The sequence below is a fragment of the Dreissena polymorpha genome, chromosome 10, assembly GCF_020536995.1.
Source record: "Dreissena polymorpha isolate Duluth1 chromosome 10, UMN_Dpol_1.0, whole genome shotgun sequence".
Taxonomy (NCBI): Eukaryota; Metazoa; Mollusca; class Bivalvia; order Myida; family Dreissenidae; genus Dreissena; species Dreissena polymorpha.
In genome coordinates, this window is record NC_068364.1 from 509,291 (window position 1) to 536,869 (window position 27,579).

Below are 27,579 nucleotides of genomic sequence, written 5' to 3' on the forward strand. Positions count from 1 at the left end.
TAAACCGTACAGGTTTAATAGACTGAATAATAATTTTTCAAGTAAGCAATTGACAAAAATACCGCAAGCAAAGCCGGGGATTGCAAATGTAAGAATTCGTTAAAGAAATAGTTTTTTTTTAAATAGATCTAATTGAAATTTTAACTTTGTGATAAAAATATACTGCACCTAACATAAATTTTTGATCATTCTTTTTTTGTTTATTTGTTTTGAATTTCTAGCAATGACAAGAAAGCAATTAATGATTAATATATATTTTGTCATTGTCTAGATTTTATTGACCATTGACTAGTTTATAAAACAGTGTCTCCTGATTCATGAGCAAGCGCCCAGGGGCTGCAAACTCTGCCACGTGTCCGTCGGCCATGATGAGGACTCGGTCACTGTCCATGATGGTGTTGATACGGTGCGCTATAGTTAGCACGGTGCTCATCTGAAACTCGCTGCGTATTGTCTGCTGAATGAGCATGTCCGTATCCATGTCAACGCTGGCCGTAGCCTCATCTATACACAAAATCTGCAAGGCATTAAATATATTATTTAACGAAATATGTATTCAGGGAATTAAATGAAATATACATTTTAATAAGATATCATTCAGTTCAATTTGCAAGTGTAAGGAATTATACCATTTATTGAACTATACAATGAATGTAACTTTAAATGAAATGTTTCATTACATGCCATATGCAATTAAATGTTATTTGAGCCACGCTCTGTGAAAAGGGGCTTAAATGCATGTGCCTACAGTGTCGTCCCAGATTAGCCTGTGCAGTTCGCACAGGATTATCACGGACGACACTTTCCGCCGAAACTGGATTTTTGCTAAAAAGATACTTTCTTACAAAGAAAAATATCAAAAAAGCAAAAAGTGTCGTCATGATGGTGAACAAATGTGCTTAATGATTTTAAAATCTGACAATGAACGACAAAGTTATGGCCCGGACAAGGTCTTTTATGGCCATTTTTGACCTTCAAACTCAAATTGTGACCTTGACCTTGGAGATATCGACGTAATTCTTTCGCGGAACACACCGTCTAATGATGGTGAACAAATGTGCTAAATGATTTTAATATCTGACAATGAACGACAAAGTTATGGCCCGGACAAGCTTGTTCCGCCCGCCAGCCAGCCCGCCGATATCGCCAATCTAATAACCAGTTTTTTCCTTCGGAAAACCTGGTTAAAAACTATGAAAGAGGATTGTTCTTGAGCATTCAATATTTATTTAGGGGAATTAAAAAGTCCTGCCTTTTCCACGAAAACATTCAATCTTAATATACACTAAATTTTCAGAGTGTTGCAGAGTAAACACAACATCCGCCATGACATACGTAGAAATAACATAAGTTTTTAAGGTTAATCATCCATTATTGAATATGACCTTACATGAAGCATTTAGGTAATCTTGACCCTTGATTTGAATCGTATGACCTTACATGAAGTATATTGTGTGACGTTGACCTTAACCCTAGACATGAACCTTGACCTTAACCCTAGACATGAATCTTACATATGACACAGAGCAAGGAAGAAGATTGAGAAGAATTATGGAAGGTTATTACAGAATCCACTGATGCACAGTAAAACAATGGCTAAATAATAATATTTCTACAAATGTGTGACCTTGACTTTGGTCAAAATCACCTTTTGACCTTTGTGTGTGACTTTGACCATGACCCTAGCAAACTGGATCTTATATTTGACACTCGGCTAGATAATGGAGAACAATTGTGGACAGTTATTACAGAATACCATGACGCATAGTAAAGGAATGCTTAAATAATGAATAATTCATCAAATTTGTGACATTTGACCTCAATGTGTGACCTTGACCTTAGCCCCTAGGAGCATGGGTGTTGAATGTTAAGCACCCCAAGACGGTTGAGAACAACAATGGCAAGTTTCATGGCTCTGGCTCATGTGTTAATGGAGATAAAGCTCTAAGCTTATATTAAAAAGCATTTTTTCAAGATAAAAAGGGCCATAACTCCATTACTAACAGATGGTGTACAATGCCATTAGGCGTGCATCATCATCTTATACATATATATACTCATACCAAGTTTCAATGAAATCCGCCAAAGCACTTCCAAGATATGGCTCCGGTAACAAAAGTGCCAGGCGGAGGGAAAGACGGACGGACAACGCCAAAACAATAACCCTCCGCCTATGGCGGGGGATAATAAGCAAAACAACAGTTCCAAAACATTGCTTTACTAATTTGTCCACAGCAGTATTTCAGTAAGAGAAGATAACAACTCTCCAGTTATATACCTTAGCCTTGGTCAATAAAGCACGTGCCAGGCAGACAAGTTGTCTCTGACCGACTGAAAAGTGTTTTCCTCGTTCCCCAGCATCTGCCCCTAGTCCTCCAAGCTTCTCCACAACTCTGCGAAGGTGACATTTGTCAAGGACACTCCATAGTTCACTGTCTGAGTGAACACAAGTAGGGTCCAAGTTTTCTCGCACCGAGCCACTGAACAGGAATGGATCCTGGGGTATTATTGCAAACCTAGATCTGAAATCAACAGAAAAGGGTCCTGGGGTATATTTGCAAACCTAGATTTGAAACCATCAGAAATGGGTCCTGGGGTATATTTGCAAACCTAGATCAGAAAACGACAGGACTGGACCCTGGGGTATTATTGCGATGGGGTTTTATTGCAAACCTAGACTGAAAACAACAGGAATAGGTCCTGGTATATTATTGCAAACCTAGATCTGAAAACAACAGGAATAGGTCCTGAGGTATTATTGCAATGGGATTATATTGCAAACCTAGATCTAAAAGCAATAGAAATGGGTCCTGATCTTTGTTTGACTTTTCAGGTTTTCATATGCTTCTTTAATTTGAAAGTGTCAATGTATTTTCCCAACCGGGTTTCACAATGAAAGCAGGTATCAATATATATATATTTATTTTTTGTTTGTTTTATTTTTGTGAACAGATTTTATTGTAAAATATGACCATATAATCTTATATTCATATTTTGAAATAAAAGAGCATCTTTTAAAATCGTCGAAAGCTTAAAACAAAGTAAAAAATGTGTTCATCTTTTTTACCTCTCACACAGTTGTAAATATGTACATCTCACCTGATATCCTTCAAATCTAAATGAATTAGATCAATTCCATCCACAAAGATGTTTCCCTTGTAAATTTCAACCATCCGAAAAAGCGCCAGGAAAATGCTCGACTTGCCCGACCCAGTTCTTCCCACAACTCCCACTTTCTCTGCGGGTTCAACCTCGAACGAGACCTTGTTAAGAGCATCTGCTAGATTGTGACGGTACTTCATACGTACACCTCTAAAAACGACGGAACCTTGAATGGGCCAGTAGGGAGGTGGCTGGAAATAATGGTTGAATTTGAGATGTTTTATTTATACCTTTTATTGATGAGAAACTTGAATAAAGAGATCTTTATATAAGACAACTATTAATTAAGTTAAATTACATAAGCTCAATATGCTTTTGATCTCTTGCGCAGAATTATAATTCCTAATTTTACTTAACATGAGCTTCACCAGACTTAACCCACATGTAAGCAAGGTTATGAAATACCATATGTTATCTTAATTCAATATAATATGAAATTTCTTAAAAATATCAATCTCAATTTTGTTCTGGAGCAAAACATCAATTTTACACCACCCACCAATTATTCTTAAATTGCATGAAGTCAATTGAGTATTTTTTTAATATTGCAAAAAAAGGTACCAAAATGTGTTCACATATGAGTCCCACTCTGTTAAAAACAGATGCTTAATGCATTTGTGTTAATAGTATCCCCAAATTAGCTAGTGCAGTCTGCACAGGCTAATCTGGCACAACATTTTATGCACATGCATTAAGTCGACACTTCCCACATCGTACCAGTAGAGATCCCTCCATTCTCTCGTTGGGTACGTCCTCAATGTACTGCTGAGCACGCTCCACGCTCACCATCTGTTTCTCAGTCTCAGCAAACGAGTTCACGACATCACCCAGTAGGTTGGTCACCGAGAGGGCGTACGAAATCGCCAACCCTACAAGACCTTGACACGGCAACAATTGACAAGTGATTATTTGTTCCATACATGATAGAGATTAAATACATTAATATATATATATATATGTGCTTAAATATTGTTTTTATTTTTACCTTATCAGAAAACAATAAAAATAATAATTGTTCTATGAGACGTGTCAACAACCTTAACCCTTAACCACTTTGATATGCATTTTGACCCATTTGCAATTCCTTACAATAAATTAATTCCTATAGAATAAATTCTTTAAATTAAAGATCTTTCTGACTAGACTTTAGTTTTTAGGCCTTTATTTCCAAATCTAAGGTACTGATAAGCAGCAAACAGCATAAAGCCTGAACCGACTGGGAGTAACTCGCAGGTTGTTCTGGTTTTATGCTGGTTGCATACAGCCACATTCACTTTGCTTCTGAGTGGGAAGGGTTAACAAATAGAAACGTATAGCAAATTTTAATTAAAGATGAGAGTATGAATATTCTTGTATAGTCATGTGTATAAAATTAAGTCACTGCACTATGCACCCGATGATTAAATGTACAATTCAATGTTTTAGGTGTTTTAAAGTGTGTATCCAAATAATACAACTGCTCGTGTATTTTAATATAACACATAAAATTTGAAAACACATTTTCAACTATCACTGTAAAATTGAGGGTGGGATACTATAACTTATGTCAACTTGAATATATGTAATTTCATTTTCTGAAGGACTACATACGCCATTAAATGCTTATCTAACTTGTAAAGGGACAAGCAATACATTTATTTTAAATCCATTTACCAGGATTGACTGTGCGGAAGTGGTGTTCCAGCACGGCAATGAACGCAATCCCTGTCACCATGGCTACCCCAAGCATCTGCAGACGGAATACCAGCCAGCTAGATACAGCCTGTGAGGTAAACTGGGCACGCTGATTGGTCTCCAGGTGACTTAGGTTCTCCAACTGAAACCTGTGATGAATACTGACGTAGTTGTTGAGAACGGTCATATCCAAGGGGTTATGTTGGGAACACCTCCGTAGAGCAGTATGCCTATCCCCAAAATTTACAGGCTTCATCAATATATTTATTATTTGAAGAAAAAATACAATCATTGTACTTCAAGGAGAGAAATCATGACCGTGCCTATTGTTACCCTTAAAATAGGCATTCTACTGAAGACTTGTATTCCAAGTTTACCTGAAAAATTGCCGAGAGAAAATATTTTTGTCTTTGTTATTTGTCATTAATGAATTTTAACTAAAACATTGTTTGATTTGTTACTTCATTCCAGCACATGTATTTAGCTTCTAAAAATATTAGGTTTCTAAATTAAAGACTTAACTTAAGACAAATACAGGCCTCCAGACCAATTAATCATCATCATTATCAACATCATTCAGATTTTTTAGCAGCAGCTGAATAAAGGCTACATTCCATTCTTTACATTTATGCTGTTTGGCCCCTATTTAAAACTAGTCCCTTTAATGTTCTATCCTTATCAGTGAAATATTGGTAATGTAAAATGTATCCCCAAATTAAGTTTTAAACATTTTTTCCATATTAAAATTTTTCCTAAAGCCATAAAAAAAAAGAAATTATCCGTATTTAAACTAATCCTACCAATTTACAGGCAGTTTTTTCAAGCAATCTCTTACAAGTGGTCAAAGTCCATTCTGAATACAATATATTTATAACAGTTTTTGCATGAATCAAGAGTAAGCCCATTTGTTCCCACATGAATTAAGAGTTATCTCTCTTATTCTCACATGAACTAGAGCTTTGTCACAGACGTGAAGAATACACCCACATGCCGCATTGACACATAATATTTTGCACGTCTTCACAAAAAACAGCGGACACCATGCTCAATTTTTAAAACGCACTTAGTGACTCCTTGACCTAGTTTTTGTTCCAGAAAGGCCCATGTTCTAACTTCGCCTTAAGATCATCTCCATAAAACTTCTGACCAAGTTTGGTGAAGATCGGATTTAAACTACTTGAAATAGAGAGCGGACACCATGCTGAATGTTAAAAAACGCACTAAGTGACCCCGTGACCTAGTTTCAGGCCCGGAATGGCCCATGTTCAAACTTGTCCTAGAGATCATTAAGATAAAACTTGTGACCAAGTTGTTTGAGGATTTGATGAAAACTACTAGAATTAGAGAGCGGAAAACATGGTGAGGTCTAAAACGCACTAAGATACCCCGTGACCTAGTTTTTGACCAAGTTTGGTGAAGATCAGATGAAAACTACTTGAATAAGAGAGAGGACACCATGCTGAATGTTAAAAAACGCACTAAGTGACCCCGTGACCTAGTTTTTGACCCGGCAAGGCCCATGTTCTAACTTGGCCTTAAGATAATCTAGATGCAACTTCTGACCAAGTTTGGTGAAGATCGGATGAAAACTACTTGAATTAGAGAGCGGACAACATGCTGAATGTTTAAAACGCACTTAGTGACCCCGTGACCTAGTTTTTGACCCGGCAAGGCACATGTTCGAACTTGGCCTAGACATCATGTAGATACAACTTCTGACCAAGTTTGGTGAAGATCGGATTAAAACTACTTGAATTAGAGAGCGGACAACATGCTGAATGTTTAAAACGCACTAAGTGACCCCGTGACCTAGTTTCTGAACCGGCAAGGCCCATGTTCGAACTTGGCCTAGACATCATCTAGATACAACTTCTGACCAAGTTTGGTGAAGATCGGATGAAAACTTCTTAAATTAGAGAGCGGACAACATGCTAAGTGACCTAGTTTTTAACCTGGCAAGGCCCATGTTTGAACTTGGCCTAGACATCATGTAGATACAACTTCTGACCAAGTTTGGTGAAGATCGGATGAAAACTACTTGAATTAGAGAGCGGGCACTTAATACGGACCGACAGACAGACTGACCAACCGACCGACAGACAAGTTCACTCCTATATACCCCCCTAAACTTTGTTTGTAGGGGAATAATTAAAAAGTTTCTTGTCCCCACATGAATCAGGAGTAACCTCTTTTGATCCCACATGAAACAGGAGTATTATCTCATGTTCCCACATGAATCAAGAGTAACCTCTATTGTTCACACAGAAATCAGGAGTTACCTCTCTTGTTCCCTAATGAATCAAGAGTTACCTCTCTTGTTCCTTTTGAATCATGATTTACCTCTCTTGTTCCAACACGAATCAAGAGCTCCCTCTCTTGTTCCCAAATGAATCAAGGGTAACCTCTCTGTTTCTCACATGAATCATGAGTTACTTCACTTGTTCCCTCGTGAATTATGAGTTACCTCTCCTGTTGTCTCATGAATCAGGAGTTACTTCTCTTGTTCCCTCATGAATGCAGAGTTACCACGCAAGTTCCCTCATGCAGGATTTACCTCTCTTGTTCCCTCACGAATCATGAGCTTCCTCTCTTGTTCCCACAGGAATCATGGGTACCTCACTTGTTCCCTCATGAACCAGGAGTAACCTCTCTTGTTACCTCATGAATCAGGAGTTACCTCTCTTGTTCCCTCATGAATACGGAGTTACCTCTTGTTCCGATATGAATCAAGAGTTACCTTTTTTGATCCCAAATCAATCAAGATTTACCTCTCTTGTTCCCTCATGGCCCTTATTGTGGTCATGCCTGTTATAGACTCTGAGAAGTGGGCATAGATTGGAGACAGTGTCACACTGGAGATTCTCTTCAACTCACGTGAACTTTCACGGTAGTATTTCTGAGCAAAATATAGATGTTGAACACACAAATTAATAATGTTTAAGTCCCTGTACATAAAAAAACAAACTTATTCAACAGCCATATTTAAAATATTTAATATTTTTTCACGTTTTCACGCATGTTTGCTGACACAAAATGATGAAATTTAAGTGCAATTGAAATATGATAATCAGTTTAGACACTTAATAACCTTTTTTAATTTTATGAACTGAACATGACCATTAATTTACACATGTACAATCTATGATTCTCTGTGTGTGAACAAAACTATTTGAAAAGTTAACACGTTTCTGCAGAACATAATTTATGATAATTCTTTCAGACACTTAATAACACTTTAAATTGATGAGACCTCACAATTTTATTAAACATATTTGTTCTCTCCAAGAAAAGAACTGAACATGAACATTTTTTATACCAATGTACAATCTATGAAGATTAATTTTGTACAAACCTGGATTTTGTAATAGAGCACAGCAAGTGGTAAAAGTAGAACTGCAAACCACGGCAACCCGTAACATATGATGATTATGGTTCCCAGTATACCGTAAATCTGGGCCAGGAATACGTTCATAATGAAAGGCAGGGAGTCGTCTATGGAGAATATATCCGAGGAAAACCGGTTCACAATACGACCAATAGGTGTTGTGTCAAAAAAAGTGATCGGTGCCTGCAAAGAAGAAGAGATTTATGGTAAAAGATAAAGCTAACTCAACCGCTCACAGAAATCACTGTGCTTCCTCTAAACTTAATATTATATTGACTATTATCAAATAAATCATAATCCTTTTTTCCACAGACTAGAAACGTGTCCCTGCTATATAACAAAGAAATAATTGTTGTGAGACACATATTATGTGAACATTTAATATATCAGTAGGTTGTATATGTAACTACACATTTAGACTATTTTACAATTTGGACTTCAACTTTTAAAGCCCCCATAAACACTCCATATAAACAAATATTTCGTAAATTATTTTAAAAAAAAGTTAAGACAAACAAAATTAGTGTTCCTTATAGTAATTGCCAAAATTACAAAGCTAGACGTGGTCTGGTAACAAAGAGTTAAAAGATACAAAATGCTTGTTTTTATTTTTTGTGTGACAATATATGCCATGTTTATTTCCTGCAACAATTTCCGAACATTTACGAGTGAACGTGAGTTTGGCTTCAGGACTCGTGAGGCGGGCAGCTCATGAGAACTACTCCATGCTTCTGACGCTGCCCAAAGCCAATCTTGTGTTCCCTCGTAAATGTTTGGATATCGTTGCAGAAAACTAACATGGAAAATATTGTCACACACAAAACAAGAGATTGCCAAGCAATATGGTCCCCTACCGGTGAAACTCCACCAATGTCAGAATTTAAAAAAAATATATATATTTTTTGCCATAGCAACTATAATTATTGACGTAGAAACAAAATGAAAAGACGTGCATAATCTCCATATTGCCATCTATCCATATATTAAGTTTCATGAAAAAATATGAAGAACTTTAAAAGTTATCGCAGGATCCAACAAGAGCTGTCAGAGGACAGCGCACTCGACTATTCGAGTGCTTGACAGTATAACGTAAGCCATCATGGGGAAATTGTTCATATTCAATAATTTATTAGGCGATCTTTCAAAAATAAAAAAAGGAAAAAAAAAATTTTTTGGTTGGGGGGGTAGGGGGGTTGAGAGGGGGGTATAATGTGGGGTGGGGTCATTTATTAGATGATCTTTCAAAAAAAAAAGGAATACAAAATTTATTTTTTTTTTTGGGGGGGGGGGGGAGGGGAAGGGCAGGGTTTCTGGGTTGGGGCAAGGGGTATTGTTTGGGTGGACTCCATTGTGGTATTCAGGTAAGTGTTGTTTTGTTAAAGTATTAATAAAATCTGATCATAAATAAAGAAGTTATGGCAGTGTAACTAAAGTAATTTGCATATTATAATGGAAAAAGGGCCATAAATCTTACAAAATGCTTGATACAGTTGTCTGCTCTTGTTTATAGATTGGGGTCATGTTGGTAAAGAAGTTTGCAAAATATGAAAGCAATATGTCAAGGGACATTGAAAATATTTGAGGTGGTACGCAAACTTTAACATAGATTTATCAATATTATGTATATTCTAAGTGAAAAAAGGGCCATAATTCTTACAAAATGCTTGATACAGTTGTCTGCTCTTGTTTATAGGTTGGGGTCATGTTGGTTAAGAAGTATGCAAAATATGAAAGAAATATGTCAAGGGACATAGGAAATATTTGGGGTAGTACGCAAACTTTAACATTTGCACGCTCACGCTAACGCTCACGCCGACACCGGGGTGAGCAGGATAGCTCCACTATATATATTTCATATAAAATAGTCGAGCTAAAAAAGTGTGATGGACAGACTGGCGGACAGACTGACAGACAGACTGACAGAGCGCAAACCATTGTCATCGGTAGGGGACAATAAAAACGTCACTTAACCCACATGCGTTAAACCATGTCTAGACATTACCTTCAGTATGTTGCTGAGCAGTCGAGTGTGTATGGTTCTTGCGGCACAAACCCCTCCGTAGGCAAACAGGAATGCTCGTAGGAGCGTGAACACAGAGTTGGCCCCCGCCAGGCATCCATATATGGTCAGGTAGAACATCACATTATCACCCGCGGTAACCAGACTACTCATGTTGCTGCTGTTACTTGAGATCCTGATACAAACAGTACACACATGTTGATAACAAAAAATGTACTGAAGAAAAAAATTAAGCATCAAAATGTATATGTTTATGCTCTATGAAAATTCTTACAAAGTAATCCAGTTCTGCAATTCTCCTGAGTGCTTTCATGTTTTTACTGAGTGAGCCTTAATGTTTATGCATAAACTAGTGTTCAATAATGGTTTCATGTTTTTATTGAGTGATTGAAGTTTACAGATGGCCATATAAATACTTTTTCTATTCTACTTTTGGTAAAGATTGTACAAGAATACTAGAGATGTGGGTTACTAATAGTTTAGTAAAGCTTTTTAAAGTATTATAACAATTCAAATATGTTTGTGTGATGAAGTTAATATTAAACTATAGGCAAATTTGTGTCTAAAGAAAGACAAACAGACATATGAACAGATATCCATGCAGATTTTAGTATAGCCACCTATCAAGGCGATGGTTGGGGGGAGGGTATAATGAGACATGTGATTGGACATTACGTGATTGGGCATTGAATGTTTAAGTCATTCAGTCATTTATAAGATTTATTCCAAGGGGTTCTTCTGGCAAAACCCAGTTCAGATATTGTTTATCTTTCAGAGTACCACTACCAACCTGTGTGCTCCTGAGTGCGAGACATTCTGACCAGGCAGTTCAGAGTGGGACACCCAATATGACAGCCACCAATCGTTGACAATCCTTGAGGCTGCAAGCATAACCAACACGATCAATCAAGAGAGAACCTGTCCAAGTAGACTTGAAATATCAGTGATCAAATGAGTTTCCATTTTATGGCAGCATTTTTTTATGATATAACAGAATCATCAATGAAAGTATACAATTCATGTTTATTACCCGGTTACTGCTGCACAGGATAAAATGTAGCAAAGCGTTAGTAAGAATAGTTTTAAGCACTAAATGTACCAAGCAACAAGTGCTGTCACTATAAGTTCAAAATGGCCCTAAAATATAGTTTTGACTCAAAAGCGTGTCCATGACCATCAAAGTATGAAAAAACAGACAATTTTTATTTATTGTATGAAAACCAGAAAATCAACACAGACCCACAACTCTGCAATACTAAAGAATTATGATATTTGTACTCGACTGCTCCTAAACGTTCTTTTAGATTATCAGATTTTGTGTAAAATTCCCTTTCATACTAATAGTGTAATGCTTCACAAAATTAAAAATTATTTTAATCCCGTCAACATTATTAATTTATGCTCCTTACTTGAAAATAAAAATAAAAATATGGAGCAGATAGTCATTATTTTGTACCCAGCATTTAAGCCACTATCACTATATGAAGAATCATTTCCATATCTTCAATACTTGCAGAACCTTGCTCCACACAACAAAACAGACTATAAAAAAAACCACAAGTTGCAATAAGTCGAAAATTAAGGATAAAGACTTGCGTTTTGTATAAAAGCTCACACTTCCTCTTAATGTGCACTATCAATGTACAAAGTTTTATTAAAATATTTTTTATACTATGGAACCTATGCTCTGTATAAGGAAATTTGCTAAAGGGCAATAACTCCTGAAGAGATTTATATTTCTTGTACACTGAACTTTCTCTTTAAACCTTAATTATATGATGTTTCATTTGAATCATCCAATATTTTGTGACATACACTTCACAAGAGAAGACAACAAGAGCTGTCAGAGGACAGCGCGCTCGACTATTCGAGTGCTTGACATTATAACGTAAGCCATCATGGGGAAATTGTTCATATTCAATAATTTATAAGACGATCTTTCAAAAATAAAAAAAAGGAAAAACAAATTATTTATTTTTTTTTGGGGGGGAGGGGGGTGGGTTGAGAGGGGGTATAATGTGGTGTGTGGTCATTTATTAGACGATCTTTCAAAAATAATTAAAGGAGAAAACAAAAAAAAGATGGGGGAGGTAGGGGGGTTGAGAGGGGGGTATAATGTGGGGTGTGGTAATTTATTAGATGATGTTTAAAAAAAAAATTGGGGGAGGTAGGGGGGGTAGGGGGGGGTGGGGGGTTAGAGGGGGGTATAATGTGGGGTGAGGTAATTTATCAGATGATGTTTAAAAAAAGAAAAAAATGGGGGGGGGAGCTTTGGGGTTGGAAGGGATTCTGGGTAGGGGCGTGGGGTATTGTTAAGTGGAATCCATTGTGGTATTCAGGTGTTGTTTTGTCATTATACAATAAAATGTGATCATAAATAAAGAAGTTATGGCAATTTAAGCAAAATGTTCAATTATCTATGTGTAAAAGGGGCCATAATTATGTAAAAATGATTGATACAGTGGTCTTCTCTTGTTTAAAGGTTGGGGTCATGTTGGTAAACAAGTATGCAAAATATAAAAGCAATATGTCAAAGGATATAGGGAATATTTGGGGTAGTACGCAAACTTTAACATAGATTTATCAATAATATGCATATTATGCATATAAGTATAAAAGGGGCAATAATTATGACAAAATGCTTGAAAGAGTTGTCTGCTCTTGTTTATAGGTTGGGGTGATATTGGTAAACAAGAATGCAAAATATGAAAGCAATATGTCAAGGGACAATGAAAATAAATGGGGTAGTACAAAAACTTTAACATTTGCTGCATATTTTAAGTGGAAAAGGGGCCATAATTATAACAAAATGCTTGATAGAGTTGTCTGCTCTTGTTTATAGGTTGGGGTCATGTTGGTTAACAAGTATGCAAAATATGAAAGCAATATGTCAAGGGACAATGAAAATAATTGGGGAAGTACGAAAACTTTAACACTTGCACGCTAACGGCACGGCACAGAAACGCCGACGCCGGGGTGAGTAGAAAAGCTCCACTATATATATTTCATATATAATAGAGGAAGCTAAAAGCGACTATATAAAAAAGAAAAAGATGAAAACTTGAAAATATAATACGAGAACATGAAATAAAAAGACAACAAAGTTGTGGTTCTTGTACTATGCACTACCTTGTATGTCCTCTGTTAATGTATACAGTTTTATTTCCAAACTTTCCATACTAAAGGGGTTTTGCCCTGCAAAAGTATTGACTAAAGTGCAACAACTCTGTATATCCCCAAGAGAGTTCTGGTCCTTGCATGCACTTTTGATCACACCTTTATTTCATTATATGAAGTTTCATTTGAATTTCTTCAATGGTTACATGAACAAACTAGCAGCTGGATGTTTAAGTTTGATGGACAGACTAATAATGTGCTTACTGATTGCTCCATTTTGGGGCATAAAAAAGATGAGGTAAGTACAGTGGAAATGGATTTACTAGTATACATGTGTATTTAGGATGTAGAAACAGGTAGCTTATCTGTTTAAACGCATCACTAAGAATATAACCCACTTTGTGATGACTATATTGAAATAATTGCAAGCAGGCTTGAAAACATGTTACCCTACCAAGTAACTGATTACCTTCATCTGCTTGCATAAGGCAGAGTGACACTACAAATTCCTAACACCAGATTACCTTGCATAAGGAACAGGGACAGCAGCACAGCTGGGGCCAGGCAGATGCCCACGGCTCTCCAGTAAGTCGTGTAAACACAAAACCTCACACTGCCTGTCTCCTTGGTTTCCGCTCCCACCAAGGCCCCGCCTACCTCTGTCAAGGCAGGGACTTGAAGATCACATGACTCAGTGGCGACCTTGGAGCTATGCGGGCGCTTTGTGTCGACGCTGAGGTCAATGGATGCCAGGATCTCTGATGGTAAACCTTCAGGGCATGTATAGGAGATGAAGGGGCAAAATATTAGCAAGTTTAGTTAGAGCAGCTAAAAAACTGGATAATGCATGTTCTTTGCATCTCATGATTCTAAATCAAGCAAATATTCTGTTTTGCATCAGTCTAATATATTTTGTTACATTAACGTTATTATATACTATAGCATAATTATTTTGAAGTTTGACTATAACTTCTGATAATTCTTTCTTACCATGTCTCAAATATAATTTTCAAGATATGGTAAGATTAAAAACTAATAAAAGCAGAACAATAATAAACAAGAGCTGTGTTCGTGAAACACAATGCCCCCTACTGCGCCGCTTTGAAGCCATATATTTTACCCTTGACCTTGAAGGATGACCTTGACCTTTCACCACTCAAAATATGCAGCTCCATGAGATACGCATGCATGCCAACTATGGAGTTGCTATCTTCAATATTGCAAAATTTGACCTTTGACCTTGAAGGATGACCTTGACCTTTGACCTTTCACCGCTCAAAATGTGCAGCTCCATGTGATACACATGCATGACAAATATCGAGTTGATATCTTCAATATTGCAAAATTTGACCTTTACCTTAAAGGATGACCTTGACCTTTCACCACTCAAAATGTGTTGCTCCACGAGATACGCATGCAAGCAAAATATCGAGTTGCTATCTTCAATATTGCAAAATTTTACCTTTGACCTTGACCTTGAAGGATGACCTTGACCTTTCACCACTCAAAATGTGCAGCACCATGAGATACACATGCATGCCAAATATCAAGTTACTATCTTCAATATTGCAAAAATTGACCTTTGACCTTGACCTTTCACCTTGAAGGATGACCTTGACCTTAACCTTTCACCACTCAAAATGTTCAGCTCCATGAAATACACATGCATGCCAAATATCAAGTTGCTATCTTCAATATTGCAAAAGTTAAGGGCAATGTTAAAGTTTTCCGACGGACGGACGAACGGAAGGACAGACGGACGGACGAACAGACAGTTTAAAAACTATATGCCACCCTTCAGGGGCATACAAAAGTTATGGCGAAAGTAAAAGTTTTCGGACGGACGGACAGATGCCATATATTTGACCTTGAAGGATGACCTTGACCTTCCACCTTTTTAAATGTGCATCAGCATGAGATACACATGCATGCCAAATATCAAGTTGCTATCTTCAACATTGAAAAAGTGATGACCAATGTTAAAGTTTTCGGATGGACGGACATAAGCCATATATTTGACATTTGACCTTGAAAAATGACCTTGATCATCACCTTTCACTACTCAAAATGTGAAACTTCATGAGATACACATGCATGCAAAATATCAAGTTGCTATCTTCAATATTGAAAACGTTATGGCCAATGTTAAAGTTTTCGAACGGACAGACGCCATATATTTGACATTTGACCTTGAAGGATGACCTTGACCTTCACCTTTCACCACTCAAAATGTTTAGCTCCTTGAGATACACATGCATGCCAAATATCAAGTTGCTATCTTGACTATTGAAAAAGTTAGGGCCAATGTTAAAGTTTTCGGACGAAAGGACAGACGCCATATACATGTATTTGACATTTGACCTTGAAGGATAACCTTGACCTTCATCTTTAACCATTCAAAATGTGCAGCTCCATGAGATGCACAAGTATGCAAAATATCAAGTTGCTATGTTCAATATTGAAAAAGTTATGGCCATTAAAGTTTTCGGACGGACGGACAGACTGACACACTTACTGCCTGACGGACAGTTCAACTGCTATATGCCACCCTAGTTGCAATAATTCAACTCTAAGCTTTATAGCCCAATGGGCTGCTAGAGCCGCCATAGCAAAAATTATCAAAGGCTCTGGGAGTCCGTTTATATGGACTATATGCCCCCCAACCAGGGGCATAACAAGTTAATTAAAAAAGTTTACAAAACCAATACTGACTTTTAACAAAACTTCTTTACAAAAATTGTTGTCAGTTTGCATAGAAAACTTTCAAGTGATCAAATAAGCCCCACTTGGTGAAAACTGGGCTTAATCCATATGCGTTAAATGAAATCAAAGATCAGCCTGTGCAGTCCATGCAGGCTCATCAGGGACAACACTTTACGCTTTTATGAAATTTTATAAGTTTAAAGGAATTCACTTCAGAAACAAAAATCCACTTAAGGTAGAAAGTGTCGTCCCTGATCAGCCAGAGCATACTGCACAGGCTTATCTGGGACAACACTTTGCGCACATGCATTAAGCCAAGAACGAAGCCAATGTATATGTAGACTGAATATAACTCAATTATGTACCTGTTTTTACAATGCGCCCATTGTCGAGTACTATGATCATGTCAGCGTTGCTGAGGTACTTGGTGTGGTGCGTGCACAGAAAGCGTGTCCGGCCACCCAGCAATCCCATGATGCACCGCTGGTACAGATGCTGTGCCACGTGAGCATCAACCGCTGCCAGAGGGTCGTCCAGCAGTATCACGTCCTTGTCCTGTGTCAAGGTTATGTTGTGAAAGGGAAAATATATGACCTGAGCTCTGGGAAAACAGGGTTTAATGCATTTGCGTAAAAGTGTTGACCCAGATTAGCCTGTGCAGTCCGTAAAGGCTAATCAAGGACGACATTTTCCGCTATAAAGAAATTTTTATTAAAACAAAGTCCCTTCCTAAAAAAATCCTGTAAATGCATTTAAAATGTCATCCTTAATAAGCCTCTGAGGACTGCACAGGCTAATCTGGGACAACACTTAATGTACATGAGGACTGCACAGGCTTATCTGGGACAACACTTAATGTACATGAATTAAGGAAAACTGCCTCTGCTGTGGGCAGACATGCTTTTTTTAACAAACAAGACTAATTATCAAACTAAGCTGAGAACAAATATTCTGACCAAGTTTCATGAGGATTTAACTATGAATGTGACTTCTAGTGTGGTAACACGCTTTTACATTACCTTGTGACCTAAATTTTGATCAAGTTTCAAACTTGGCCAATACATCATTGGTACTAAATTTATTATCTGAACAAGTTTTATAAAGATCGGACAATAATCGACTAGTGTTTACAAGGTAAATAATAACATAGAGGACAGACAGCGTATGATGGACAAAAGGCGATCACAAAAGCTCATCAATAAATGTTGGATGATACGAAAGTGAGCATAAACTGTAAAACAGGCTAAATGCAGATAACTCAAGAGCCAGTATTCAACCTTTCGTGTCATATCCCTAGAAATGTGAGTCTCACAGTTGTTAGTCTTACCTGGTACACAGCCCTTGCCAGTGCCACCCGTGACTTCTGACCTCCACTCAAGGTCATTCCATTCTCTCCAACCTCCGTCATGTCCCCAGCTGGTAATATCTGCATTTGGCAAACAAGATGTATAAGGTTCTTGATATTCATGACATTTCAAATTCTAACATAAATGGCACCGTCCCAATTTACTCATTAAACATTCATTTTAGAGTACATTCCCTAATGAATGTCGCCACCTCACAATCTATTTCACCTTCTTGTCTCTGCCTTATTGAGCAGCATCATTCGAAAATGGGTCTTTTTTCATATGCCGCCAGAGATGCTCCAGACAAGCCTGCGCATTTGCTAATGAGACTTTTAAACCTTGCATGACTTTATAGCGGACAGGGTGAATTTGAAAGCTGGTTTGGAGCTTCGCTGGCCACATAAGATCTATTTTCCCATGACACAACTCAATTTATACCTTCATGTTGCTGTAAACACATTATGCTTGTGTGTAAATCCTTAAGTCCATCTCACAAAAGAAACTAAAATGCATTTATATAATTTCTTATTCTTTCAAATTAGCATTTTAACTAAAAATTCACAGACTTTAAAAAATAAATATTTTGGTACTTTTGAATCAATATAAGCATTACATTAAACAATAAAATCAGACAAATTACCTGACCAAATCTAGAAAGATCACACAAACCTGAAGAACCTCAGTCAATGCACAGGCATCAATCACCTTTTCATACTTCACACTGTTGAATGGGCGCCCAAACAGGATGTTATCCCTCACAGTGGCATGCTGTATCCATGGCTCCTGGGTTGCTATGGCAAATCCAAGGTCAAGGCCATTCACTCGGATGTGACCCCTCACCCTGTGCATCTCAGCCAATAGGCAACTGAGTAAAGAGCTCTTCCCTGCGCCAACTTTACCTATCACTCCTACAAACTGGCCCTAATGATGGAAAAGATGAGTTAATTTGCAAAAGCTATTGGGTATAGAAGAAAATTAAATCAATTATGTTCAGGACAACAACCTCGAACAAGTTGGGAAAGATGGGGACTAAATGTTTACAAACTCTATTTAAAGACAAATTTGTTACAGAGTCATTGAAAAATTGCAAATTAAAATCAGACATTTTAATTCATAAATTTCACACACACAAAATAATGTGTACAATCGTTTGGGTCAGGAGTTTTTCAATAGGTAGGTTGGGTTGTTCATAAAACAAATTCACAGAATAATCTTACAATTAAATCTGTAACTGTTTAATAATATGTCTATTTTACGAGTAATAATCTAATTAAAAAATTTGCAATTATATAAAGATGGGTACAAATGCACCAGTGCTGTATAAACAAGAGCTGTGTTTGTGAAACACAATGCCCCCTACTGCGCCTCTTTGAAGCCATATATTTGACCTTTGACCTTAAAGGATGACCATGACCTTTCACCACTCCAAATGTGCAGCACCATGAGATGCACATGCATGCCAAATATTTAGTTGCTATCTTCAATATTGCAAAAGTTATGACCAAGGTTAAAGTTTTGGGACAGAAACACAGACACACACATACAATGACAGACAGACAGGCAGGCAAAAAACAATATACCCCCGATCATTCGATCCGGGGGGGCATAAAAAGCATACCCTTCAAGAAACAGTTACCTTAAGTACACGAAAGTTGAGATCCACCAAACTAAAAGTTGTCTCCCCTAACTCTTCTTGAGATATTTCTATTTCCATGTTATTCACATGTACTTCACTGTTCCCTTTATGAACTCCAGGAGAGCTTGAGTGGCCCCTATGGCCAGATTCAGCCGCCACATTCCAGGTGAACTCGGCATCCTGTATTTGCAGGACACAGTCATCTGGTAACACTTTAAATAGAGGTAGACACTGTTATCTGTTCAGACAAAAAATTAAAAATGAGGCTTGCTCTTGGAAAAGCTGGTATAATGCATGTGCATTTAGTGTAGTCCCAGATTAGCCTAAACAGTCTGCATAGGCTTATCAGGGACAACCCTTTTGCCGTAAATTGGATTTTTGCAAAACAAAAACTTCCTTTATGACAAAACTGCCATAAATAGGAAAGTGTCATCCCTGAGTAGCCTGTGCCTGAACAAGCAAAGTTCAATCCATAGCCCCATGGATATTATTACCTGGACTGAAATCAAACTAAATTCTATCAGTATAAAGCTAGGACCCTGCATCATTTAAATCTCAGCTGCTGTCACATATGAAGAGGCGAATATAAATGTGGCCAAACATTTGTTTGCAGTCCCAAGAATACAACACATATATAAAGCAATAAATTTACAAAAATAAACAGTAGAATATTAATGCAAATAAAAGCTACCACTTTTTCCAGGAACAATAGGAAAGGACTCTCTGACTGTGTGTATTTGGCTGTTAATGCCAAGTTAAATTCATATGGCTGACTAAACGTAAGGGCATTATTATTTGCTATTATTATATTAATTTGTTTATTGATTGATTTCTCTGTAAATTAAACTATATTGGAAAATAATGCAAATAGTTACAATATAAAAATTATGAGAATAAATGGGGATTGAACAAGAGTCTTCAAGGTGTAAAACAGATGCTCGAAACAATTTACTACAGAACTTAACATTATGTTAAGCTGATAATATTGAACATATGTTTGTTTGCAAGGGGCTCCAAACGTCATGGGAAGGACCTAAATAAGCCTAATTCTGGGAAAACTGGGCTTAATGCATGTGCATAATGTTCTATATAATTTAAGATATAATATTTGGACATAGATGTTAGGCAGAGTGCGTACACTTTCCGTCAAAACTTGATTTTTATTTTGAGAAGACTTCCTTCAAATGAAAAATTCCATACATGGGGAAAGTTTCATCCCTGATTAGCAAGTGCAATCTGCACAGGCTTATATGGGACAACATTTAAAGCATATGCCTTGAGTCCAGTTTTTCCAGAACATGGTTCTTTTAGTGCCTTTCTATGACCTTGCTTACAAACAATAAGTTCATAATTACCAGCTGAACATATTGTGAATATTTAGCAAATCGCTTAGAGCATCTATTTTTCATGTTGGAGACTCTTGTACATAGCCCATACAAGCTCTTTTTTTTAAAAGGTTGTCTAACTATTTGCTATATATTTAAAGTCACTTTAAAATCAATCAATAAACATACATTTGATTATTTAATACTTACCTTCACTTGATGAGTAGTAGAGTTCAAGGTCAAGGTCAGGCAAGGCCACAAACTGCTGGACCCTCTGCATGGACACCCAGGCCTCCATTAGTCCATTGAGGACCCACGGGAAGGCATTTAGTGGGCTGATCAGCATCAAGAACAACGACAGGCTCGTGAACACCTGAATGGGAACATGTGTATGTGCATGTTGGGACTATGATTTTGCATGGCACATTTGGTTGGTGTTGATTTCAGCATGTTTAGCATACACAGGTCTTCGAAATCTTATGATGATTTAGATGACACATAACTGATATGGTAATACTTTTAGATTTCTGGCTTGTATATAATTTGTTCAAAACCAAATGATACGTTGCTTTGTGTTTGATTGCTTATTTATTTTAGCTCGATTGCATATAAAGCTAAAGGCTTATTTAAAACAATCGCCCGCTGTTTCCTGGCACTAGAACCAGAACTAAGAGTCAATGGGGAATGCTCCCATAGTGGGAATCAAACTCGTGACCTCCCGATTGCTATACACACCATATCCACTACACCACTGCCACATAATTTAACAATTACAAGTGTCACAATCTGACACTTTGTCCACCTTGCTACCAGGAGGTCACAGGTCCGATCCCCACTTTAGGCGCATTCTTTAGATCTCCGCAAAAGACACCAAGTAATGGTTCCAGTACCAGAAAACGGACTCCAGAGGGTTTCAAATAAGCCTAAGGCGTTCAATGTAATCGAGCTTAAATAAATAGGTTAGAACTAATCTGACAATTTGGGGACGTAGTCACCTAAAAATTCATAGACTTAGGTGTCAGAATAAAAAAATATCCTTTAAAACTCTGCATCATTCTTAAAGTAGACATTGTGCTAATGAAATAATCACTAGTGGAAGCCTGTATATATTCAAATGCTGGACAAACTTTCTTGGTTATAAGTCTTCATTCTCAAGTCTAAGAAAGGGTGAATACAGGCCCAAATCTCCAGATCAGATACAATTTCATCTGGTTTGATGGGAATGCTTGGAATTGTTCCAGAGTTGGGTCTGGTTTTTACACAATCTCAACAATAAGTTTTCCATAATTAGTATTTGTAAGTTAATCTAAAAGGCGATATGTAACCTTACGTATATCAAGAATCTATTTCCATTACCATACAATATTACTATAGTTTCGATATCTTTATGACTCGATCAATTTGCTTTTTTTTAATGAAAGCTGTGATTATACAGGACTATGAGGTAAAGGATAAAGTTGGTAAAAGTTGTATGTATAGGGGAATCAATAGAGTTGGGGTTACACATATCAATGCCGGAAATGTTGAACGGTAAACATTTTATGAACTGTAATTTTTGTTCAGTGATAAACATGATCAAGTAGACTTACTAAAGATTCGATACCCACTTATAGATAAGATCTGATAAGATCATCACGATAAGTTCACAATAACGACCACTATTTCAATTGTGGTGCCAATGGGAATTTAACATAACCAAAAATACTTTGAACCAAATAAAGGTATTTACATTTTGTTCCATTTAGATATTACAGCATATTATACTTTGATGGTGCCCTTCCAAATGCTTTTACAGAGTATTGCATTATATTTTCCTACCTTGGCAGCTGTTAGCTGGTTCCCCAGCAGAGAATACGTCGTAAATGTGACAATGGAGATGAGAACCGGCGTTGTGGCCCAGAAGTACACACACATGGCATCCAGGTACTTCCTGCCAGTCAAACTCTTCAACTCGGCGTCTCTGAGACGTCTGATCTTGGACTCAAAGTGATCCTCCCACGCGTAGAACTTCACCACTCAAATACCAAATAGAATTTCATTCATTACCTGAAATTTGCACAAATAATGCCAAATAAAAATGTATTACTTACCTCAAATTTTGTGTAAAAGAAAACAACTTCAATATTACTGATTGGCTGTTTTTTGTTTGTGTTTCCCATGATACCAAAGGGCTAATCTGGGTCTGTTCGAAAAGGGAAGTTTGGAAATTTTAAGGTGAAGTTTTTACCGAAAACCAGTACCAACCTTTTTGAGAAGTTTTAAACAAATACCAGTTTCCTAATGTTTAAGGGGAACTATATTTCCCAAATCACCCTCTTGATGAGCCTTGATTTTAGAAAGAGCTTCGTATATGGATTAAGCCCCTTTTTCCCACAACGGGGCTCAATTTTATTTACTACGATATCTTGCCCACCTTGACTCTGTTATCTTTCTGCTCCATCATGGCCTTACTCAACTGACCAATCTTGATGGCGAGCCAGCGGTTGATAGGAATCAGGAGGATTGCAAAGGCCAAACCAGCAAGGAATGACACACCCACCTGAATAAGCATGAGACAAAGGATTCATATGAGACACGTTCTGGGAAAACTCAGCTTAATTCATGTTCATGGTGTAGTCCAAGATCAGCCTGTGCAGTTTGCACAGGCTAATCAGGGGCTTAACTTTCAGCAAACACTGGATTTTTGTTTATAACAGACTTTCTTTAGACAAAAGATTCCACAAAGCGGAATACGTCCCTGATTACATTAGCCTGTGCAGACAGCGCAGACTAATTTGGGAAGACACTTTCCGCACTTGCATTAAGCCCAGTTTTCCAGAACAAGGCTCCAATGATGGAATTCATTTCCGGTGCACTGACAATACAACAATGTCTGACATATTCTACTCATCTCACGGTTTCAGTTAAAATAAAAATATATCACAACTAATTATAGTTTTTACTGAGTATAAACTCTAAAATTGGCTTTCATACTGACTTGAAATGCCTTTTTTTCTAAAGTTATTGTTCATAATTCATACGAAACAAAAACAGACAGTCAAAATTCAAACATGTAACTGTAAATGTGCTTATTCATTTTGATTTTTTTTTTACTAAATAAACATTTTAAATATATTTGAGTTTTTACTGGGTACATGGTGTGTTATATAATGATATAGCACCACAAACCTGTTGATGAAGGAGATAGAGAGACACTGCTATCTGAAAGGGAGGGCTCCAAAATGCGAGAAAACTGGGACAAAAGTTCACAATCCGGTCTGTATCTGTGCTCATTAAGTTGGTGATTTGTCCGCTCGAGAATTTACCTGCACTCACATTGCTTACAGAGAGAGACTTTCGGTAGATGGTTGTTATAATTGCAGCTCTGATTTTCAAGCCTATGACACTGCAGTTGTAGTCAAACTGAGTAGAACAGACTGATCCCAGCAAAGTGGCCGCAAACAGCCCCACAGCATACCAGTAGCCATGGGATGCAGGCTCGGTATTTGATTCCATGTATGTAACAAGCAGGTTAAGTAAGATTGGTCCAGCAAAACCAAATATATCTGCCAGAAGTTTGAGAATTCCAAGAAGGTAATATTCCCACCCAAATGCTTTATTAAGAGCTTTGAAAAGTGTTATTTTACTTTCTCCGTGTTCTATTTTACTTTCTCCGTGTTCTAAAGGCACAGTTCTGGGCGCATGTTGTCTTGAAAATGCTACATCTGGTACCGTGCTTACACTGTTTGAACTCAACGATATGTTGGAGCTTAGAGAGCGATTTAATTTATAACTTAGTTTTCTGTCACACTTTCCGGTTAGTATGGTTGTGAATTTCATGAACAACAGTCCAGTACTAAGCCTCACCGGCAACATAAAGACATCACTCGCACCCTGTAACGACCTTCTGGCGCCTTTAGCCAGAATATGTTGCACCCAGTGGAACGTTAGCCAAGAAAGACAATTCACATTTTTTTCAGCTACTTTAGTTGCTTCTCTTGTTTGTGAAATGCTCCTATAATTAGTGCCAGGTTGACTTAATAAGGGGCTTCTAGCTTCAAAACTTTCATTAATAGCCCGATAATACACATCATTTTCTTCAACGATCACCCGTTCTGATCCTGGCACTAATGTCAAAAAGTAGCAAAACAGAAGAAATGTGGACACATAAACACTATATTCTTCCACTGAATTTTGCAATTGGGATTTATTTAATCTTTGAAGAATATTTGTATGCAGCTGTGCTGCTGTAGAGACACATGGTAGTATCATCATAACAATCATTGGTTTAGATCCACGCCAGCTCGACCAATCAAGATACTTTAACCGATAAACATAAAAACAATGCAATAGCCATGAAAATGACACTGTACACGTTGTTACTATATCTGAATAGCTCACTTCAAATTTGTTCAGATATTTTGTATCAATCGGTATGAAAACTGCTGTAAAGGTAAGCAGAATCGTCACCACAAGTCTTAATATGACATACCATGGTAATGGCAAGTACTTGTATACCCAACGGAAAGAACTCTGGCTTGAAGCAATATAAAATGAACTTGTAATGGCCAGAATTATGTAACTAGGACACACAACAACAATTTGCTCGAAACAATGGCTGAAGTCTCCATTCTTCCAGGTGGAAAAATTCTCTCCATGTCCACAAAACTGGTGCCAAGGTTCGGATGACATGTCTTTTAAAATGTTTCTTTTTCTGAAATGCACAAAAACATTAGGAATTTTTCATTTTTTTTGCTTAAATACCTAGAATGTTGTTTGTAATAATGCATATTTTGAAGATAAAATACAGTAATCATTGGTTGAGGATCAATAGCTGTAAATGACTGAAGAGCCTGTATAATTAAACTCAAATAAAATGGTCAAAGGGGAATCGGATTATCCTGTGCTAGTTATACGTGTGAGCTACATACACACAAAATGTAAGCACAGTTTCTCAATAAACTAAAGTTATTGATCCGAACACTTTTTTAAATTCTATGTTCCAGTGACTCTGATCTTGACCCAACTGACCTGGATTAAAAGCAAGGTCTTCATGTAAGGTAATCTATGTACACACACCATTTAAGTGCTATATCTCCAACCAAACTTAAGTTCAATATAAAGTGGAAACTGCTTTTCCAAATGTTCAAAGCAAAAAGTGAGCTTGATCTTGACCTGACATTCTCCAACTATAAAACAGTGCTTGATCGAAATGCAAGCTTGCGATATCAAAATCTTTATCAAGATTGGTCTTTGTTACCATTGACCTCTATAGATTGAAATGCACTCCTAAGCTAGGACTTCATTTATCAGCTACCTTATTTTGCGAATATAACACTGCGATGTGTGAAAAAGATGGATCTAAAAGTGTAATCTAAATAATGAAGAAAAAAAAAATCTCGAATCAAATAGGGTAACAATCGTCTATATATCATGCTCTTTTGAATATTGGCACTGATCGCATGATTGCTGTACCTATATACTCATTAAAGCTGAACGCATTCAAGAAGAACCGATGTTTGAGAGAGCTCTAGCTCTTTTATCCGATCAATAGGTTATCCGAAAGAAGATATACAATTATTTTTTTCAACAAATGAGAAGTAGTGCTTGAAATGAAAATGAGACGTAATGGTTGAAATTATTTTATTTTAAAGTGTTATGCCATCTATGAAATAAATGCTGACCGTGTCGAAATAATATTTTTAATTATAGTTATTAGTACCTTAATCATCAAGTTAATGTTTATTGATTTCTATCAAGCGTCTGTCCGATGATTCAGCTGCAGAAATATGCAATATATACTTTTAAAGTAGGTAATATTGATACACTCATAGAGATAACTTAATTTTGTTTTTCAATCGACATTACTTTTACATTTTCATCTTAAATCGCCACCTTAAAGATTCATTCGATAATTGCGATTTTGGCCATCGGAAACGCTAATATCGCAGTATTGTTTTTCGGCTGTTCCTTCCCAGCAAACATTTCAAATCGGTCCGATATCGGCCCGATATTTATTTCAATATCGGCCCGACATCGGTATTTACAACGGCCCGAGATCGGCAGTGCAACACGGCTCGATGTCGGCCCGACATCGGTATGTATATCGGCCCGACATCGGTATGTATATCGGCCCGAGATCGGTCATATATCGGTCCGATATTGGCGATACCTTCTTGAGCCAGCATGGTGCCGACATACTTTTAACCATTCCTCAGTCCCTGACTAGCCTCAATTGTTTAAATTGTTTTTGGTAATGTTAAGGGCCTACCATTAAACCAGTTTCTTAAATAAATGAAAGAACATTTTCTTCAAACAAGTTTCATTTTTACATTCTTTCAACCAAACTGGAACAAAGTATTTGTTAATTATACTACTGTCTTGAAACTGAAAATAATTTACTGATTTATTACTCATTCCAACATTTTGATGATAATGGTGTAAAATTAATTAATATATAAATTGACTAACAGCAAATGTAAAAGAAATTATTTAAACAGACTCTATAATTCTACTGGTACAGAAACTGAAAAAGTTACATATTTTAACAAAATGTTAAATGACAAAATGACTTGAGTATTTTATTTTGGTTATTGAATATTCAGCAAATGTAAATAAAATACAAGATTATGAAAAAACGAACATATCCAACATGCATTATGTATACATGCCATGGAAAATTATCAACATACATGTATAAAACGCACATATCACCCATATTATCAAACTGGTCTATATACCCTGGCAATTAATAAAATAACCAACAACCAATAACTGGAACAAAGTATTTGTTAACAACTTAACAATACTACTGACTTAACTGAAAATGTAAAATAATATACTTATTTATCACTCATTCCAACATTCTTATTATAATGGTGTAAACCGTATTAATATATACAATGCATAACAACAAATGTAAAACAAATTATTTAAATAGTCTGTATAATTCTACTGCAGTAGTGACATCTTATAGTCCTCTACCAAGTTTGTTCAAATTATGCCCCTGGGGTCAAATTTGACCCTGCCCTAGGGGTCACAAAACTGATCATACGCTTATATGGGGCCTATTTTGTGAAAACTTTACAAATCTTTTTGTCCATAACCATTGGGCCTAGGGCTACCAAATTTGGTATGTAGTGACATCTAATAAACCTCTACCAAATTTGTTCAAATAATGCCTCTGGGGTCAACATTGACCCTGCCCTGGGGGTCACAAAATTGAATAAACG

General features: G+C 36.9%; 2 protein-coding genes across 2 annotated transcripts; both read right to left on the reverse strand.

Moving 5' to 3' along the window:
* Positions 1-238: 238 nt before the first annotated feature.
* Positions 239-22,327, reverse strand: LOC127848695 (ATP-binding cassette sub-family C member 10-like). The gene is made up of 16 exons (XM_052381287.1): positions 22,187-22,327; positions 20,579-20,741; positions 19,044-19,255; positions 18,077-18,328; positions 17,389-17,487; positions 16,427-16,616; positions 13,883-14,128; positions 11,032-11,122; positions 10,224-10,416; positions 8,189-8,404; positions 7,605-7,732; positions 4,816-4,985; positions 3,880-4,040; positions 3,100-3,353; positions 2,279-2,522; positions 239-517 (listed from the first exon to the last, which is right to left on the reverse strand). Exons 1-16 carry the CDS (start codon positions 22,280-22,282, stop codon positions 275-277), a joined length of 2,958 nt encoding a protein of 985 aa, XP_052237247.1. The 5' UTR covers positions 22,283-22,327; the 3' UTR covers positions 239-274.
* Positions 22,274-25,056, reverse strand: LOC127848703 (multidrug resistance-associated protein 1-like). Its single transcript, XM_052381307.1, has 3 exons — positions 23,537-25,056; positions 22,782-22,907; positions 22,274-22,414 (listed from the first exon to the last, which is right to left on the reverse strand). Exons 1-3 carry the CDS (start codon positions 25,037-25,039, stop codon positions 22,385-22,387), a joined length of 1,659 nt encoding a protein of 552 aa, XP_052237267.1. The 5' UTR covers positions 25,040-25,056; the 3' UTR covers positions 22,274-22,384.
* Positions 25,057-27,579: the final 2,523 nt, after the last annotated feature.